At 37.2% G+C, this 19,759-nt stretch overlaps 1 protein-coding gene across 1 annotated transcript in view; it reads left to right on the forward strand.

The window, feature by feature from the left end:
* pcyt2 (phosphate cytidylyltransferase 2, ethanolamine) overlaps positions 1-19,759 on the forward strand; it is an 80,567-nt gene that overhangs the window by 44,687 nt on the left and 16,121 nt on the right. The window contains exons 5-9 of the mRNA XM_028819283.2: positions 4,136-4,220; positions 8,859-8,903; positions 10,980-11,118; positions 18,508-18,590; positions 19,142-19,219. Coding sequence (XP_028675116.1) covers positions 4,136-4,220; positions 8,859-8,903; positions 10,980-11,118; positions 18,508-18,590; positions 19,142-19,219 — 430 coding nt within the window. The remainder of the gene's footprint in view (positions 1-4,135; positions 4,221-8,858; positions 8,904-10,979; positions 11,119-18,507; positions 18,591-19,141; positions 19,220-19,759) is intronic.

Below are 19,759 nucleotides of genomic sequence, written 5' to 3' on the forward strand. Positions count from 1 at the left end.
CAATGAAAACCTCATCATATTTCAGAAATGACAGACTTCCTTAGTAAAGTAAAAATAATCTATTGCACTGGGCAAAGTCTGTGGTCCTCAAAGTGAAGCTCACAATGATGATTCAGGTGTTTCACAAGAATACAGTCAACATATCTGAGGAAAATTGTGTTTAAATGGCTCAGATATATTAACCTGTAAAGCATCTTACTCATCACATCATTAAAGTCATTGATTTTTTTTTGTTTTATTTCACTGTATAGTATTTATTTTGCAGTCCGCTTAAGTTGACTTTCTATCTTTGGAGGAGCTATTGTGTTAGTAAAGTAAATGCCATCTTAGCCTTATGACTTACTGGCTTTTCTGATGTACAGTGATCCCTCGCTCTATCGCGCTTCGCCTTTCGCGGCTTCACTCCATCGCGGATTTTATATGTAAGCATATTTAAATATATATCGCGGATTTTTTGCTGGTTCGCGGATTTCTGCGGACAATGGGTCTTTTAATTTCTGGTACATGCTTCCTCAGTTGGTTTGCCCAGTTGATTTCATACAAGGGACGCTATTGGCAGATGGCTGAGAAGCTACCCAACTTACTTTTCTCTGTCTCTCTTGCGCTGACTTTCTCTGATCCTGACGTAGGTGGATTGAGCAGGGGGGCTGTTCACATACCTAGACGATATGGACGCTTGTCTAAAAATGCTGAAAGATTATCTTCACGTTGCTATCTTTTGTTCAGCTGCTTCCTGAAACGACATGCTGCACGGTGCTTCATATACTTAAAAGCTCGAAGGGCACGTATTGATTTTTGACTGAAAAACAACGTCTCTCTCTCTATCTCTCTCTCTCTCTCTCCCCCTCTCTACCCCTGCTCCTGACGGAGGGGGTGTGAGCTGCCGCCTTCAACAGCTTTGTGCCGCGGTGCTTCGCATACTTAAAAGCCAAACAGCCCTATTGATTTGTTTGCTACAGATTGTTTTCTCTATCTATGTGACATTCTGTGCTCCTGACACGCACTCCTTTGAAGAGGAAGATATGTTTGCATTCTTTTAATTGTGAGATGGAACTGTCATCTCTGTCTTGTCATGGAGCACAGTTTAAACTTTTGAAAAAGAGACAAATGTTTGTTTGCAGTGTTTGAATAACGTTCCTGCCTCTCTACAATCTCCTGTGTTTCTGCGCAAATCTGTGATCCAAGTATGACAATATAAAAATAACCATATAAACATATGGTTTCTACTTCGCGGATTTTCTTATTTCGTGGGTGGCTCTGGAACACAACCCCCGCGATGGAGGAGGGATTACTGTATCCCATTACTTGCCAAAGGTACTAACAATATTTCTACCTGCCATATTTTGCTGTTTTGGTTTATTGCCATGTAAAAAAAAATGTAATAAATAATTGGTTTAGAAATAGGCTCAACTAGTAAAATTAATTTTTACAAATCTACTTTTTTGGTTTAATGTAGGATTCTAAAACCCTTTTAATACACAGTGAAGGAAGGAAAGCAAAACAAATATTTCAATTATCCCTTTACTTGATCTAGTTTTTCTTACTACTATAAAATGTTTTAACATTTTCTTGTTAATCTATGCATCTCAGTGTGTAAAAAGGAAGTATCAGTCTTTCAAAACAATTTGAAAAAAGCTGGCATAAAATGATTTAAAAACCTTTAAAGTACTGTTCCATACAAGTGGGGATTTGGTCTATCAGTTTTTTTATTTGATTTAGCTTTCTCATTCAGGTTGTCTTACGATTTTTTGTCCTAAGTCCTAAACTGAGTTAATGAACAATGTAAATACTGCCAGTTTCTAGTAATTTGTACTAAGAGGATCCTGTTTCAAAACTGCAATCTTGTACATAGGGAATAGTATCACATACAGTGCATGTGAATATAACAGATGTGTTTTAGTTTTTACTAGCCACGTTACCTGTCAAAGACAGATGATAGAATAATTTTTAAAATATTTGGTATTTTTTCCCCTATGTCTACCTTCAGGTCCTTTCCTCTCTTGACTGGCACTCCCTTTCTTAAATGCATTTCCGTAAAGCCTACCCTCAGATTTTGTAATTTCGAGGCACCTTGCTCACCTCCTGTCCACTTTTATACCTCCTGTTTTTGAAGGTGACTCTTAGCATGTCTTCTACACCTTTACTCCTCCTTGTGTCTTACACTTCCTCTTTCGATTGCGTTAAAAAGCAAAACTGATCAATCACAATAAAAGCCAAACTGACCAATCCAATTGCTTTGAGGGACCCAATACACAGACCTTAGTGTTATATAGTAGATGTGAGATTCACGGCGTCTGTATTTGTTTATATTCTTTTCCAGAGACTGAATACAAAAATTGATCTTCCTGGCACTGAGTTATGATTTTCTATGGCATAGTATTTTTATTTTTTTTTAAAGTATTGCTCCATATCAAATTTTAGGAATGAAAAAGCATTTTTTTTCATATTCTTTGATCATATTCTTTGGGAACACTGATGGTTTGGTGACTGATGCCCACAGTTATGTTAGTGTGGACTTCAATCTTTGGGTATACAGTATCATGAACATCTGTTTATCCGTCAAATGCTAACAAATTGCAGCTTGCTATATTTTATTTCCTTTTCTAAACAAGAAATAATAATAAGTATTACCAGAAAGAGACAGCATTTCACTGATATCAAGAATAAGCCAGGCTTTGGTATGTTTTGGGAAATACATTTTCTGGCATAATACTTTTATGTATACAGTGAACCCTCGTTTATCGCGGTTAATCCGTTCCAGACTCTACCGTGATAAATGAATTTTCGCGAAGTAGGATTCTTTATTTATAAATCGAATATTTTCGCAGTTAGAGTATAGAAAACCTGTTTACGGCCTTCTAAATACGTTTTTTTAACATTATTAGAGCTGTCTAGACATGAAATAACACCCTTTAGTCACCATTACACTCGTATTACCCAATATATTAGACAAAATAAGAGAAAATAAGACATATTAGATGTTACAAATATATTATTATTATTGTACTGTACATTTAATTACACACACAAACAGTTCTTACACACAACCACTAACCTATGAAGGCACGACCTTAGTAGGAGAGTCTTCAGGTGGTGCAGTATCTTCAGCAGGTGCGTCGTTGTCGTAGGAGTAGGCAGTGGGTGTCTGGGTGCGCTGCTGAAGAACATCTTGATAGGCAGTTGCTGGCGCTGTCTTTTCATATGCGTGAGGAGGCTTTTGTAGGGTATTGCCATCTTTGATCATATCCAAGAGTTTCACCTTCTCCTGGATGGTAAGCATCTTCCTCCTGCGCTTAGTTTTATTGTCAGAAGTCTTAGAAAAAGCAGCACGTTTAGGAGCCATCGTGGGGCTTAGATAAAAGTTCTCAGAAAGCGCATGCGTAGTGACGTAAGCTTGTATGAGAAAACATCGCGATAGAGTGAAGCCACTAAAGTTGAAGCGTGATATAGCGAGGGATCAGTGTACTTTTGCTTTTGGCCATGCATTTACTTGCCATTGTAAGAATACCTATAATCATAAAACCAAAATTGCAACCAAGAAAATTCCACACTTGAGTGGAAGCAAGGTAAATTCTAAATATCTGAACTTTAAATCTACATTTGTGTGCTGCTTTACTTAATAACAGACACTTGCAAAATAACAGTTTATATTTGATAATTCTCTTAGGTTTCACAGACTTAAGAAGCACATTGTGTATAAATTAAATTAGCTCCAAAACCGTAAATATAATTAATCAAATTATAGCTTTGGTTTGGTAGCAGCCTCAAGCAGTGATATGATAGGTTATGGTCACTCCATTAGGCTATGGGAATAAGTAACACTGAAGTCAAATGTTAAGGCTGTTGTTTCTTAATTGCAATATATGCAGTTATATAATTGTAAAATAGGACAAGATTCTAAACTAGAAGTATAAGGCAATAGCTAAGCAGTTATTTTATTCTTTTCTTTTTAGATTTTTCTAAGTTTTGTTTTCTGATATTGTTTTGCACAAATGCTAAAGGTGAACCAGTTTATGTTTGATACTTCAGTGAACGAATTACATTACACAATTAACAATGGTAACACAGCCTTTAAAAGAAAGTAGTAGGAGCTCTCAAGAAATATTTACTTAATGTTTTTTTTGTTTATTTTCAGGGAATGCAAGCGTACTCAAGGTGTTTCCACCACCGATCTTGTTGGCAGAATGCTCCTGATGACCAAGGCTCACCACAGCAACATTGTACGTAGTGTTATTCCTAATGGTCTATCTATCCGAGAAGAGGAAAAATATTGTTCCCTTAATTTTTTCCCCTCAAAAAAATTAAGGGAACACTTCAATCACACATTGGATCTCAGTGAACAAAATATTTAGGTGGATAATCTTTACTGAGTAATACTGTGTACTTTGTTGAGAACAAAATGATGTCACAAAGGTCAATTGAAATCAAAATCACTCTTCCACTGAGGGGCTGGATTCAACATTTTAACGAAAATCAGAGTCAAAAATTAAAATCACAGACTGATTCAGACTGGTGAATGGTAATCTAACTGCACAATGATGGGCTGTGAGCATAGGACCCACTAGAGGATGTCAGGCCCTCATGCCATCCTCATGGAGTCTGTTCCTGACAGAAACATGCACACTTGTAGCTAGCTAAAGGTCATTTTCTATTGCTCTGACAGTGCTTCTCCTGTTCCTCCTTTCACAAAGGAGCAGATGCCATGTCCTGCTACTGGATTGATGCTCTTCTACAACAACAACATTTATTTATATAGCACATTTTCATACAAAAAGTAGCTCAAAGTGCTTTACATAATTAAGAAAAGAAAAATAAAAGACAAAATAAGAAATTAAAATAAGGCAACATTAGTTAACATAGAAAAGGAGTAAGGTCCGATGGCCAGGGTGGACAGAAAAAACAAAAAAAAAAACTCCAGAAATCCATCGATCATTTTTGGAACATCATGGTACTTAGAGTAGATGCGCCAACACCAAAAGGACACCGGAAAAGGAAACAGAAGAGAGAATAGGGGTTAGTACAGATTTTAGAGCCACCATGAATGGTTATTATAATGAATTGGAAATACAGAGTATCAGGATTAAATTACAGTGAAGTTATGAGAAGGCCATGTTAAAGTAATGTGTTTTCAGCGTTTTTTTAAAGTGCTCCACTGTATTAGCCTGGCGAATTCCTACTGGCAGGCTATTCCAGATTTTAGGTGCATAACAGCAGAAGGCCGCCTCACCACTTCTTTTAAGTTTTGCTCTTGGAATTCTAAGGATACACTCAGTTGAGGATCTGAGGTTGCGATTTGGAATATAAGGTGTCAGACATTCCGATATATAGGATGGGGCGAGATTATTTAAGGCTTTATAAACCATAAGGAAAATTTTAAAGACAATCCTGAATGACACAGGTAACCAGTGTAGTGACATCAAAACTGGAGAGATGTGCTCAGATTTTCTTTTTCTGGTAAGGATTCTAGCAGCTGCATTCTGCACTAGTTGCAAACGATTTATGTCTTTTTTCGGTAGTCCTGAGAGGAGTGCGTTACAGTAATCTAGTCGACTGAAAACAAACGCATGAATTAATTTATCAGCATCTTTCAATGATATAAGAGGTCTAACTTTTGCTATGTTTCTTAAGTGAAAAAATGCTGTCCTAGTGATCTGATTAATTTGTGATTTAAAATTTAGATTACAGTCAACAGTTACCCCTAAGCTTTTTACCTCCGTTTTGACTTTTAATCCTAATGCTTCCAGTTTATTTCTATTAGCCTCATTGTATCCATTATTGCCAATTACCAAGATTTCAGTTTTCTCTTTATTTAACTTGAGAAAGTTACTATTCATCCATTCTGAAATACAAGTCAGACATTGTGTTAGTGAATCAAGAGATTCGGGGTCATCAGGCGCTATTGATAAATACAGCTGTGTCATCAGCATAGCTGTGGTAGCTCACGTTGTGCCCTGAGATAATATGACCTAATGGAAGCATGTAGATTGAGAAGAGCAGCAGACCCAGGATAGAGCCTTGCGGAATCCCATATAGGATATCATGTGTCTTTGAGTTGTAATTACCACAACTAACAAAGAATTTTCTCCCTGCCAGGTAGGATTCAAACCAATTTAAGACACTGCCAGAGAGGCCCACCCACTGACTGAGGCGATTCTTAAGAATATTATGATCAATGGTGTCAAATGCGGCACTCAGATCTAAGAGGATGAGAACAGATAAATGGCCTCTGTCTGCATTTACCCGCAAATCATTTACTACTTTAATGAGTGCAGTTTCTGTGCTGTGATTTGCTCTAAAACCTGACTGAAATTTATCAAGAATAGCATGTTTATTAAGGTGCTCATTTAACTGCATAATGACTGCCTTCTCTAGAATTTTACTTAAGAAAGGCAGGTTAGAGATGGGTCTAAAATTTTCAAGAGCAGAGGGGTCGAGGTTATTTTTCTTAAGTAGGGGTTTAACTACTGCAGTCTTAAGACAGTCTGGGAAGACCCCCATATCTAATGACGAATTTACTTTGTCAAGAACATTATCAATTAGCACGCCTGATACTTCTTTGAAAAAATTTGTTGGTATTGGGTCAAGGACGCAGGTGGAGGGTTTCATTTGAGAAATTATTTTATGTAAATCAGGTAAATCTATCCTAGTGACACAGTTCAATTTGTTTATAACGGAATACTGGGGTTTAGGAGGATCCTTAGTGTTGGGGAGATATACTATGTTATTTCTAATATCATTAATTTTTTGATTGAAAAATACAGCGATAGCTTCACAGGTTTTACTTGAAGTACTTAGGATGCATTCCTTTGAGTTACTTGGGTTTAACAGACGATCAATCGTTGAGAATAAGACTCTGGGATTACTAGCATTGTTATTTATAATCTTAGAGAAATAGCGCCTCTCAAGACGGACTGTGTTATTGTATTCTGTTATTTTAACTTTTAATATTTCATAGTGGATAGTTAGTTTAGTCTTCCTCCATTTACGCTCAGCTCTAAGGCATGCGCTCTTTAAATCAGACACTCTTTGGGTCTTCCATGGTATAACAATGCTAGAAGATTTTTTAACTTTCTTTTCAGGTGCAACTATGTCAACAGCAGCTCTTACCTTAGTATTAAATCTTTCCACCTTACTATTTACATTATCCTCGCTATTATAGTTGGCACTATAAACGGACCGACTGCTTAGAATGTTTGTAAGTTTTAAAGCTTCTGATGAGTCAAAGAAGCGTTTTTTAACAATATGCTTCTCATGAGTGTTTTCTATCATTATTTCTATATTAAAAAGTAGAAGAAAATGGTCTGATAGACCAATATCAATGACCTGTTTTATATCAACTTTTAGTCCTTTAGTAATCACTAAGTCTAACGTATGACCTGCTTTATGTGTAGGCTGATTAACGAGCTGTCTCAAATCAAGAGTCCAGGAGGTTCATAAATTCTTTTACTTTTTGGTCACACTGATTTTCTATATGAAAATTAAAGTCACCGACTATTAAGAGTGTGTCATAGTTCGTAATTAAAATTGACATTAAGTCAGAGAATTCCTCAAAAAAAGACACGTTGAATTTTGGAGGTCTATACACGGATAATACTAGAACGTGAGAATATCCATGGATAACAACGGCGTGGTACTCAAAGGACTTGAATTTACCAAAACTGACATCTTTACATTTTAACCGTCTTGAGTAAATGTTTGCTAGTCCGCCGCCTCTCTTTCATTGGCGATCTGCACGAGTAAAACTATAATCCGGAGGCGCAGATTCGATTACAACAGCTGCGCCATCTGAGCTAAGCCACGTTTCACTTAGTGCAATAAAGTCTATTTTTTTATCACTAATAAGATCGTTGATAAAAAACGTCTTGTTAGTTAAAGCTCTAATATTTAATAGAGCCATATTTAATGTTTCGGAGGGGCAGAGATGAGTACTATGTGCGTTATTGATATTTGGAACAGGAACTAAGTTATTTTTATTAGTGCCGTTCTGTGTGTATTTTTTGTTTAATCTATAATCTGTTTTTATAGTTTTAATACCTTGTTCATCTAAAGTAGTAATTTTAATTAAATTATTGGTGTTTATGCCGTATTGCCTAGATTTCCTACGTGCATCGAGATTGGTAACTACAGTATTTATGTTGTGCACTTTAATTGAAGATTTTATTAAACAATTATCGTGTCCTAGCACAGCAGTAGCATTTCGGAAGGGGTTAAGAGCAGAGATAGATAGTCTATAGACCTTTCCAGCTCTCCTCGTATCACGGCCCATCTACTGGTATCTCCTCCATGTTCTTGAGACTGTGCTGGAAGACGTAGCAAACCTTCCTTCAATGGCATGTATGGATGTGCCATCCTGGAGGAACTGGACTTGTATGTGTAACCTGAATCAGCTTTAGGTACCGCATAATGCTACTAGTAATGACAAGGACACTAGCAAAATTCAAAACAAAAGAAGAATCCATCTGGAAGGATTAGGAGAGAGCAATTGTCTGTGGTGACCACCTGCAAAGCCATTCCTTTTTGGGGATTTTCTTGCTGTTGCCTCTCCAGTGTACCTGTTGTCACTTTCATTTGCATCATAGCAGGTGAAGTTGATTCACAATCACTAATTGGACAGATTGATTTTCCTGAAGCTTAATTGACTTTTGTGTTAGACTGCAATAATTAAGTATTCCCTTAATTTTTTGAGCAGTGTACTTGTCTCATGTTATTGTGTTGAACATTGTGGAAAATGTTGATGATTTTTTTAAATTGCACTCTGCATGCCAATACAGTTAAGGGATCAGTGTAAAAAGCATAAATACTGCTATGTAGCCAAAACAGTATTGTTATATTCTTCTTTTTTTTCTTTTTTTTTTTAGGACAATAGTTCAGATTATCAACAACACACAGATAACTTTGGAAAGGTAACTATTTTAATATTTTATTCATCATTTCCCCCCATAAAAAATCATTTCAGTTTTGCAGCATTGCAAGTAAGTAGTTAAAGCATTTAATGGTGCCCCCCAAAATTAAGTATGATGTATCCATTAACCTGTCTGCTGAAAATATTTTCCTAACCTGTGTATTAATATGCAACTGTCAAAATTACCTGCTACACTAACACCCTACGTGCTGACCATTGTTACCTACCGTCTTTTTCCGAAAATAAGACACTGTCTTACTTTCTTTTTTGGTCCAAAATACGCACTAGGGCTTATTTTCGGGGGAGGACAAAAATAAAAGTATATTTATATATTTTTATTTAATATTTATTTATTTTACACAGAATACAGAAATTAAAATTTATTCAATTACAGTCATGTCATCTTCTTCTGGAACATCGTCATAAATCAAATTCTGAATTCTGTTCTGATTTTCCTCCAAATCCATTTCCTGTTGAATCATTGGCCCGAATCTCTCATGTCTTGCAATATAGCTATCGTTAAATGAATACTTCTTGTCTAAGTAGACTGCTGCCTTAACGAACAATTATTTATAGTGTGCGCCAACGACGCGTTCCGTCGCATTCCGCATATGCATGCCCCCCTCCACCCCCTCCCCACCTCATTCGACCATACTCTGCGATACGCGCGACGCAGTACAACACAGCAGAGCAGAGCGGACACAATATTTATGTATTCATGCTGCCTTATGTTGTATTTTTAAGATAAATTCCAAGAATTAATTTGAAACGAACTGTAGAGGTAAACAATGAATTTCTCGGAATATTTTATTTCAAACATTTCTCTGAAATACGAGTATTAGGGAAGCTAAACATACTTAATACATCAACAGCATTTTTTAACGAATTCTTTTTTTCACATTATTTTAACTAGGGCTTATTTTCGGGGGAGGACTTATATTACAAAAAGTTCCGAAAATCTCGATAGGGCTTATTTTCGGGGGATGTCTTATTTTCGGAAAAAGACGGTACTACTTATGTCCAAGACATAGGAACTTTGGCTGATGGAGGTATTTTATTTGTAACTATAGAACTGTCTGTGGTAATGCTGAAATATGATGCAGCACCAGTGAACAAGACATCATGTAATCTCCTAGGTGTCGCCCAACACAAATTCCTGGCCATTGGTAACCGTCTGTAAATTGTTTATGGCCTCAGCATTGCTCTGTTGAGCATAATTTTTTACAGCCTATAGGCAGAGGATTAAGGGTTTGCTCTTGGTAAACTGACAGAAACTTAGCATTCCATTAGATCTGTTGCCTCTTCTAAAGTCACCCTTCTGTCGAAGGGCAAATACTGTATATAAAGGGTCCCTTTACATTACCCAGAGGGCTTGCATATCACAGTCAGTCAATCTGGACACTATAATGGTTGACGGACTCAGACGTTGGGGGCATATCTGCATGTAGATTAACACATGCAAGTAAGAATTACACTGTAATCTGTACATGTGAATAAATTAACCTAGACATCTATAATCTTTAAGTGTCAAAATTAAAAAGGAAAGGTTCATGTGCTCCAATTTTTGCTTTGCCATTTTCCGTATAGCATGATAGTTCAGAATATTTTAAAATGTTAAAGAATGTTTTAATTTTAGAGGACTGGTATACTGGCATAGCTCCAGAGATCCAGATTTAATTTCTGGCTCGGATACTGTGTAGAGTTTGGTCTATCTCCTTATAGTGTTTCCAGTTTCCTCCAATTTTCCAAAGATTTGCATGTTACATTTATTAACACTTTATTTGTGAGTGCATCAGATATCCTGTACAGCTTTGGCACCTACCTTATACATGGGGCTGATGAGATTGACTCTTGTTCCTTGTTAAATGAAAAAAAAAAGTTGGTTTAGAAACCTAATAGATGTTTTGTGGAGTTTTTCTTCAAAATTAGTTGTTTTCTGTATTGTCATTTTTGTCACTGCTAATGAAATGAAGTCTGCAGTACTATTTGCTAGTTTCAGAACTTTGTATATTCTCCTATGTACTTAATACTGAAAGTACTGAAATACACAGTCAAATTTACCTTTCTAATTTTACAGGGTCCCAAAGGTCATAGCCCCTGGACTGGGGTCTCCCAATTCTTGCAGACATCTCAGAAAATAATACAGTTTGCTTCAGGAAAGGAGCCTCAACCTGGAGACACCATTATCTATGTGGCTGGAGCTTTTGATCTGTTCCGTATCCTTTTGTTTTCAATTATTTATTTTTTTAAACTTTGCTTTTGGGGAGAATAGATAGAAACACCAAAGCTATTTAATCTATTAAGGTATATTTTTAACATAAAGTCTTAAACACACTTGGATGATATTTTATTTAGTATATGCAGTATATGGTTGAGGTGCTGTGTGATCACGTGATCAGTTTAAATCTATACTTAGTATTGTAATTAGTTCATTTTAGAATTTAGAAGCAGTAGTAAATTTAAAAGAATCCTTCAGTGGATGAGCAAGAAAGTGGTTTATAATGTGTAATAGTTATATGACTGTAACTGTTGGACGTAAAATCTTTTTTTGAATTTTTTGAGGGATTTCCAAGAAAGGGATCTAGCAGACTATATCCCATTATATAAAAAGGTAACAGGGCTTTATTGAGTACAGAGATGCCTAAGTAGACAACATAAATTTGGATGTGCAAGAGATTTCTGAATAAACAACAAAGTCACATGATTATGGGGAACATATTATAGGTTTATCTTGATTTTATTTTCCAAAGAGTTTTTGATAATTGTTCTTTTTAAATTATATAAATGATTTAGAGAAGAATGTTATGAATTCTCTGGTTAAGTTTGCAGGTAACACTAAAGTAGTGCGAGTTAGTGCATGCTCTGCAATCAACAAAATCATGACTGGTGCTTTGGACAAAATTCAGAGTTGGGTAGATATAAAATTTCATGGAAATAATTCTGTGTTTTTTCTGAAAGAAAGTAAACATTTCAGTTATAGTTACACAGTTGTGCTTTCTAGAATATGGAAATTATAATGTTAAAAAGGATTGCTTATTGTGTGGTATAGCGCAGGGGTCGGCAACCTATGGCACGCGTGCCACACTTGGCACGGCAAGCAATTTCAAATGGCACGCAGACTCTTCACGTTTCCTGTATAAAGTTGATTATAAATCGATTAGCGGGGTTTCCTCGTTCATTTCGGCACTTGGGCGTAGCAGGGTGCCAGCCACAGACTTATCCAGACTTGTTGTAACAGCAGTCTAAGTAGGTCAGGGGAACAGTCTATATGCGAAATCTCAGAAACTAACGACAGTAACGCCAACTAGCGAGATCAAAATTCTATAACATAAAAAATTGTGGCGCATTTGCTTTAAAACCTGTTGTGTGTATATCTGGATTTCGTTGTATACAAGCACAGATATAATTTTTCAGGTGATATTTTAACGATACCCACTATAGAACAACGTTGGTTTTTGCATTTTATAAATGTTTTCTAATATGAACATTGGTTACGACTTTCCGGTCACGTGCTGCAAATTTGCAGATCTAGATCTACAAAGGCCGGATGCCGGTAGTTGAATAATATATATGGTTCATATTGATTAATCTAAATATATCCATTGTATAAAAAAACTGAGATGGTTATATTTTTATTAGTTCCTAGATCTACTTAGAAAAAACGTCATTATAATTAAGGCCCACGCTTCTAAACAAGCTGTGTACAGCGATCGGCATTGTAGTGTCATTATGACTAGTTATAGCTGACAGTTTACTGACGGTTTTCCTCTCATATGCACGTATGTAGATCTATAATTCTGCGTTTAAAGGAAAGTAAAGGAAACTTGATCATCGACCATTTCAAGAAAATTGGACAAAAGAATATGGATTTGTTGGACAAAAAGATCGTGCTGTGTGTGCTTTCTGTCGTGAAAGTGTTGTGTGTCGCACATCTAGTGTACAAAGACACTTTCAAATAAAACACCAGTCTAAGTTTAAAACCTCAGAAGAGAAAAGTGAAGCTATCAAAAAAGCTATTTCTGGTTTCGAAAAACAAACTAGTATTTTGAGCAAAGCAGTTGGAATGAAGATTAAAGCTACTGAATGTAGTTATAAAATAGCTGAATGTATTGCTTTGAAAGGGAAACCGTTTACAGACGGAGAATACATCAAAGAAACTTTTTTAAGCAGTGCTGAAATTTTATTCGGTGATTTACCAAATAAGGAGATTATATTCACGCGTATTAGAGAAATACCAATTTCTGCAAGATCAGTTGAGAGGTGCATAACTGATTTAGCTGAAAATGTAACAACTAAACAAATATCTGGATTAAAACAATCTCAAGTATTTAGTGTTGCGCTTGACGAAAGCACTGATTTAAACGATTTGTCTCGCTTAGCCTTGGTTGCAAGATATCCTGAAAATAATCACATTTATGAAGAGTTGTGTTGCTTATTACCACTTCATGACACAACCAAAGCAGAAGACATTTTGACTGCATTTATTAGTTATTTTGCTAAACATGACATAGACTTAAACAAGTTATTCTGTGTGACAACCGATGGTGCTGCTGCAATGGTTGGCAAGAAGAAAGGATTTGTAAAACTTCTTGAAAATCATGTTGGCCGCAAACTTTTGAATTTTCATTGTATTATACACCAGGAGAGCCTATGTGTAAAGACCTAATCTCTGAATTTGGTCTCTGTGATGACAACTGTTGTTGAAATAGTCAACTTTATAATTTCTCATTCTTCACTGGTTCACAGGCAGTTCAAGTTTCTTTTACAAGAAATTGAGTGTGAATATGGAGATCTTCTGCTACACAGCAATGTTCGCTGGCTTAGTCGAGGCAAAGTTTTAAATAGATTTGTCAGTTGTCTTGGAGCTATTAAGGTAATAATTCATTAATAATTCATTACATTTATATAGCGCTTTTCTCAGTACTCAAAGTGCTATCCACACAGGGAGGAACCGGGAAGGGAACCCACAATCTTCCACAGTCTCCTTACTGCAAAGCAGCAGCACTACCACTGTGCCACCTGTGAGGTGTTTCTTAATGAAAAAAAGAAACATTTTCCTGAACTGAATGATGACAACTGGGTGTTAAAGTTGATGTTTCTGACTGACATAAGCACACATTTAAATGAACTTAATCTGAAATTACAAGGACAGGGACAAACAGTACTTGATCTTTTCAGCTATTGGAAAGCATTTACAATGAAACTAGACATTTTTACCCGTGATATCAACATCAAAGCATTCAAGTACTTCCCGAATGTGAAGAATCTCTCAAATCAATTTGAAGTAAATGCAGATGAGCTTCAAGAGTACATTGAAGCACTCAAAGCAGAATTTGATAAACGAAGTAAAGACTTTCACATTCATGGATCCTTATTTTCGTATCTCATTAAGCCTGATATAATTGATTTGGAAACTACCCAGTTGGAACTATTTAGTTGGATGGATATTGATGACTTTGAAATGCAACAGATTGACTTCAGATCTTCAGAATTATGGACATCAAAATTTGTTGAACTACGGAAGTCTCTGGAAAATGAAAATCTAGAAAAGTCTGCAGCTATTCTCAGCTGTTGGACATCCCTTCCGAATTATTACATCTGTTTGAAGAAAATTGCTTTTGCTCTTCTTTCAGCTTTTGGATCAACCTATTCCTGTGAGCAAATTTTCTCTCACATGAAAGCAGTGCTAAATCCACAGCGTAGTCGCTTAACGCCTGAACATTCAGAAAATTGTGTCAAACTCAAAGTGACAAAGTATGTTGTCGATATTGAGCAACTGGCCAAGACCATGCAAGGGCAAGACTCCCATTAATAATAAAAAAGTTTTTTTAAAAATCTTTCAAGAAACTATTTCTTTTAATGTTGTTTACAAGTTTACATATTATTGAATATCACTATATATTAATTAATTAAAATATAAAAATAAAATATATGGTAAAATAAGCATATTGACCTCGATTTGTATAAAATGATATGTGATATTGGCACTCTGAATAATTTGAAACCTTAAGTTGGCACACAGTTAGCAAAAGGTTGCCGACCCCTGGTATAGCGGGTTCAGTGTGGCTTAGAAAAAGAGGGCTGTTTTAATAAATAAGTAAATAATTGGCCGACTTACTCTCCATGGGTTTGCAAGCTCATTCAGCTGCTGGGGGTTGATGGAGTAATTGGGGCGAGACACATCTGCACTTCATGGTGCTGTCTGTCTCAGTTGCTTCATCAGCTTATTGCCGTGCGTGATTGAGATGCTGCGCCCACGGAAGCATATAAGAAAGAGCCGGAAGAAGTAAAAAGGAGAAGAATATGAAATATGGAGAGGCAGAAAAAAGACCAGAAATAAAAAGAAAAAATTGGAAGTTGAAAGATGAGAGAGAGAAGGGCTGGAGCTTGAGGGATCCAGTGTGACAGAAAAGAAGCAGGCAGACAGGAATGGAGCCCTAGGGGAAAGAAGCATGGCCAGTGCACAAGAGGGGGCTAAAGGTTGCTCCTGCTGAGCAGCTTGGGAACAGGAACAACAGCAATACTCCAAAGGTCTCCCCCTTGCAAGACCGGTGATGGTAGCGGGAGATGAAGGGGAGAAGGCTTGGCAGCACCCTATGGAACGTCAAGGGATTGGCAGCAAGGAGACAAGCTGGTCTGAAGGGTGTCTGCGCCTGTTGATCGATGTCTGTCTGGGCTACAAGATCCAAATAGGATAAGTTGGAGAGATGTCATTTTTAAAGGGAAGTACTGGGAACTGTGGTTTTTAGAGTGGAGACTTCTGCAAGTTTTTTAACATTTTAAATGATATATTTATGGCGTGTAACCATAATATTTGTAACATCCCCTATCACCTGGACTTTTTGTGGATTATTTATTTATCAGCACATTTAGAGCAACTGCGCTTTTGAACACTGTTTGATTTTGGTTTTGGACTGTTTTAAATAAAAGCACTAGAGCACTTTTGCACCTACCCCTTGCTTTGTGTTGTGTCCTCTTCTGCTAGGCTCATCTCTTAGGTACTTTATTGTCAATAGTGGGTGGGTTCAAGAGACTCCCGAAGGCTATGGCGAAGGTGGAGCCAACCTGCACTGTTGTACACTGCCCACAACCAGACATTGTACATAAGAAATTAAGTGAAAGATGTTATGTTACAAAACATCTTCTTTCAAACACATGACAAAGGAGTTTATTGTTGAATTATAAAAGACTAGCCAACCCGCAGTGTAGCATACGCCGCATAATTATGTTTTGATGGGTGAACACTTTCTGAACGACACAGTTGTCCAAACAGAAGTGAAAACAAAATCGACCCCGGTGCGTTCTTTAATTGTCTTCTCTGCCTTGTAGCTCAGTGGTAGTGTTGCTGCTTTGCAGTAAGGAGACTGTGAAAGATTTTGGGTTCGCTTCCCGGTTTCTCCCTGTGTGGATAGCACTTTGAATGCTGAAAACACCGGTATAATCACGCCGCTTTTTAAATGTTTTTTAAGCAGAGGGAAAAAAAATGAACATTTCCAAAATCCGTAACGCTGCTTTCAGTAAGTACAATGCACACGCGTTTAATTTGTCGGCCACTTTTTGCCAGTGGTCTTTTCTGGTTTGGGCTGCTTTTGCAGTGTTACCGCTTGTGCATATTAAATCTTGAAATCCTTCGAGTAACAAATTAACTAACTTCAGGCACAGAGAAGGTCAGCTGCTGAGAGAGCGTCTCGACTGTTGCAGGGCCTGCATCGGTGAAGCAGGTGAGACGCTAATGAAAACCAGGCACAGGGCTTATTGGTTTTTAAAGACTGCTTCCTTCATTGTGTTTTAACCTCAGTTTTAAAGGATTGTTTTAAGGATCCCATGGGATACCCCTTGCAAACTGTTTTACACGCTGCATATAGCGATTAATATCCGCGAGAAACATGCCTCTACGAACAGTCAGCGTGGCTCAGAGGTGCATGTGGACTCTACGACAGAACGTAGCGAGGGGCGTGGAAGTGTGGCTGAAATGGTTTCCGGGTGGAGTCATGCTGTGTGTGTTTCTCCCCTGTGCAGTGTGCGAGCGAATGAGGAGAGAGAGAAAACCGGTACGTTAGAGTGAGCGAGAGCAGGCTCGAAGGCAATGTGTTCCTGTGGTATAGCGGGTGCATAGCTCCCCTTCAAAAGGCCATTTTTAATCAGGTGACTGACAGTAGTGGAGTCAGGCACAGAGAAGGTCAGCTGCTGAGAGAGCGTCTCGACTGTTGCAGGGCCTGCATCGGTGAAGCAGGTGAGACACTAATGAATAACAGGCACAGGGCTTATTGGTTTTTAAAGACTGCTTCCTTCATTGTGTTTTAACCTCAGTTTTAAAGGATTCTTTTAAGGATCCCATGGGATACCCCTTGCAAACTGTTTTACACGCTGCATATAGCGATTCACATCCACGAGAAACATGCCTCTACGAACAGTCAACGTGGCTCAGAGGTGCATGTGGACTCTACGACAGATAAACATAAATGATGCCATTTTTTCTGTGTCGTCGCGTCCGAGTTGGTGGGCGTGGCTCTGCGAGTTGTCGTTGTATCCAATGGTCTTAGAGTTGGTGGGCGTGGCACTTTCCTCGCACGTCTTACTTGTCGGCGGCTTAGTGAATCCACGCCCCTTCCTGCTTGCTTTCATGGGTGTCTTGCTTTGCTCTGCGTGCTTTCATGGGTGTCTTGCCCGCTCTGGCGGCGGCTTAGTGAATTATATATATAGGGGGGGGCTGCAGTAATATATTGTGTGCAGTTTTGGCATCCTTATTACAACAAAGACTTAACAGTGCTAGAGTAAGTCCTGAGATATGAGATACTAGACTGGTTCTGATTCAGGTATACAATAATATAAAAGATTTAAAGATTTCTTCAATCCAAAAATACTGCACTTTACATCGAGGTCACAAGTCGGAAGTGTTGAGAATTGTTAATGGATGGATTAAAAGCCAGAAGTCTGTATGACCATCAGCATCAAGTGACTCTGTGAAAAACCCGAACTACAAAGAGGACTATTTCATTTATGTTAGGTAGAATGCCCAGAGGGGACTGGGCGGTCTAGTGGCCTGGAACCCCTACAGATTTTATTTTTTTCTCCAGCCTTCTGGAGTTTTTTTTTTGTTTTTTCTGTCCACCCTGACCATCGGACCTTACTCCTTTCTATGTTAACTAATGTTGTCTTATTTTAATTTCTTATTTTGTCTTTTATTTTTCTTCTCTTCATTATGTAAAGCACTTTGAGCTACTTTTTGTATGAAAATGTGCTATATAAATAAATGTTGTTGTTGTTGTTAAGGGAATTCATACTGTAGATGCCAGCTGTTAATTTAAAATAAAGTCTTCATTTCTGAAACATGGTGGTATAGATGGAAGTTGGTTTAGGGTTAGTTTCATATTAACATTAAACTGTATTTTTTTTTACTTCTGAGAGATGTGCCAGCATCCCTGACCTTGATGCAAATAAATAATTTAGAAAATGGATGAAGTTCTTTGTGTTGCCATACAGTTAATTAACATTAGTGGTTATTTATAATGTATTGCTTTCTATTGTTTTTTTAGTTGATAAGATTTTATTTTGCCAACCTCAGCCAGACTAATGTCATCTATCCTTAATTGGTTTGTTGATAGATATTGGTCATGTTGATTTCTTAGAAAATGTTTCTAAGCTTTCTGAAAGGCCATATGTTATTGTTGGCCTTCATTTTGATCAGGTAAATATTCTTTTTTTAGAAAAGTTCATGATGTTATAGTATAGCACCCTTCAGTATTTTGTGTAACATAATTGTTTAAATATACAATACACACTTAAAATTGAAGTTGGAATGCTCTTGAAGTGACTGAATAATTTGTACATTATAAAAAGTACATTTAAAATGACTACTAATCAAAACTTTTTCAGATTTGACTTAAATCTTGAAATTATGTTTCCTAATCACTTCAGTGGAAATCTGTGTGGCTATTCTCTCTAAACCTACATATTCGTGTATAAAAGAAAAAACACCTTTACCAAGTACACAGTTCACACATATGAAACTGGATTTCACCATGGTTCATAGAAAATAAAATCTTAGTGAATTTATTTCAAAAGGCTGTATTTAATAGGATTTGTTAGCAGTTTATTGACTTCATTTCAGTTATTGCCGCAAATTTTACAATTCTGAATGTTCTCTGATATGTTATGCCCTAATTTTTCACAAAAGCATTCTCTGATGTATCTCAAACAGATAGACACCCTGGTAACCAGCTTGTTATTCCTTTGCAGGAAGTGAATCGTTACAAAGGAAAGAACTATCCTATTATGAATATCCATGAGCGGACGCTTAGTGTGCTGGCTTGCAGGGTGAGTGCAGTGTCTACACTTCCCATTTCTTTGCTAAATGGCATTAGTTTTATCCCTTTTGACTGGTTTCAGTGGCACCCAGCAGAAAAAAAACATTAATTTTGCTAGTGCTGACAGTCATTTTGCTGTAGATTAGTGCTGGGAGGTATACCGGTTCATACCGAAAACCGTTTTTTATTATTGTTATGATATGGATTTTTCTTATACCGTAACACCGGTTTAAATAGGCTGAACAACATTTGGAACTTGGTGCAGCAGGAAACTGTTTAAGGAGGGACCTTTTTCACTGCTACACTGTTCAACACACATGCAACAGAGTACATGCATTAGTGTAGGTACTGAGCGGTGAAAATGGACAGAGAACATTCCGAAACTGAAGCAGTAGCAGATGATAAAAGTCGAATATGATGACACAGAAGAACTTTTGCCAAAAAAAGGAGCTGTGTCTGTTGTCTGGAGATACTTTGGTTTTAAAAGGTCGGATGTGCACCATACAACTATTTACTGCAAATGCTGTTGAGCTAAAGTTGTCACCGGAGG

The sequence above is a fragment of the Erpetoichthys calabaricus genome, chromosome 14, assembly GCF_900747795.2.
Source record: "Erpetoichthys calabaricus chromosome 14, fErpCal1.3, whole genome shotgun sequence".
In the NCBI taxonomy this organism is placed as follows: Eukaryota; Metazoa; Chordata; class Cladistia; order Polypteriformes; family Polypteridae; genus Erpetoichthys; species Erpetoichthys calabaricus.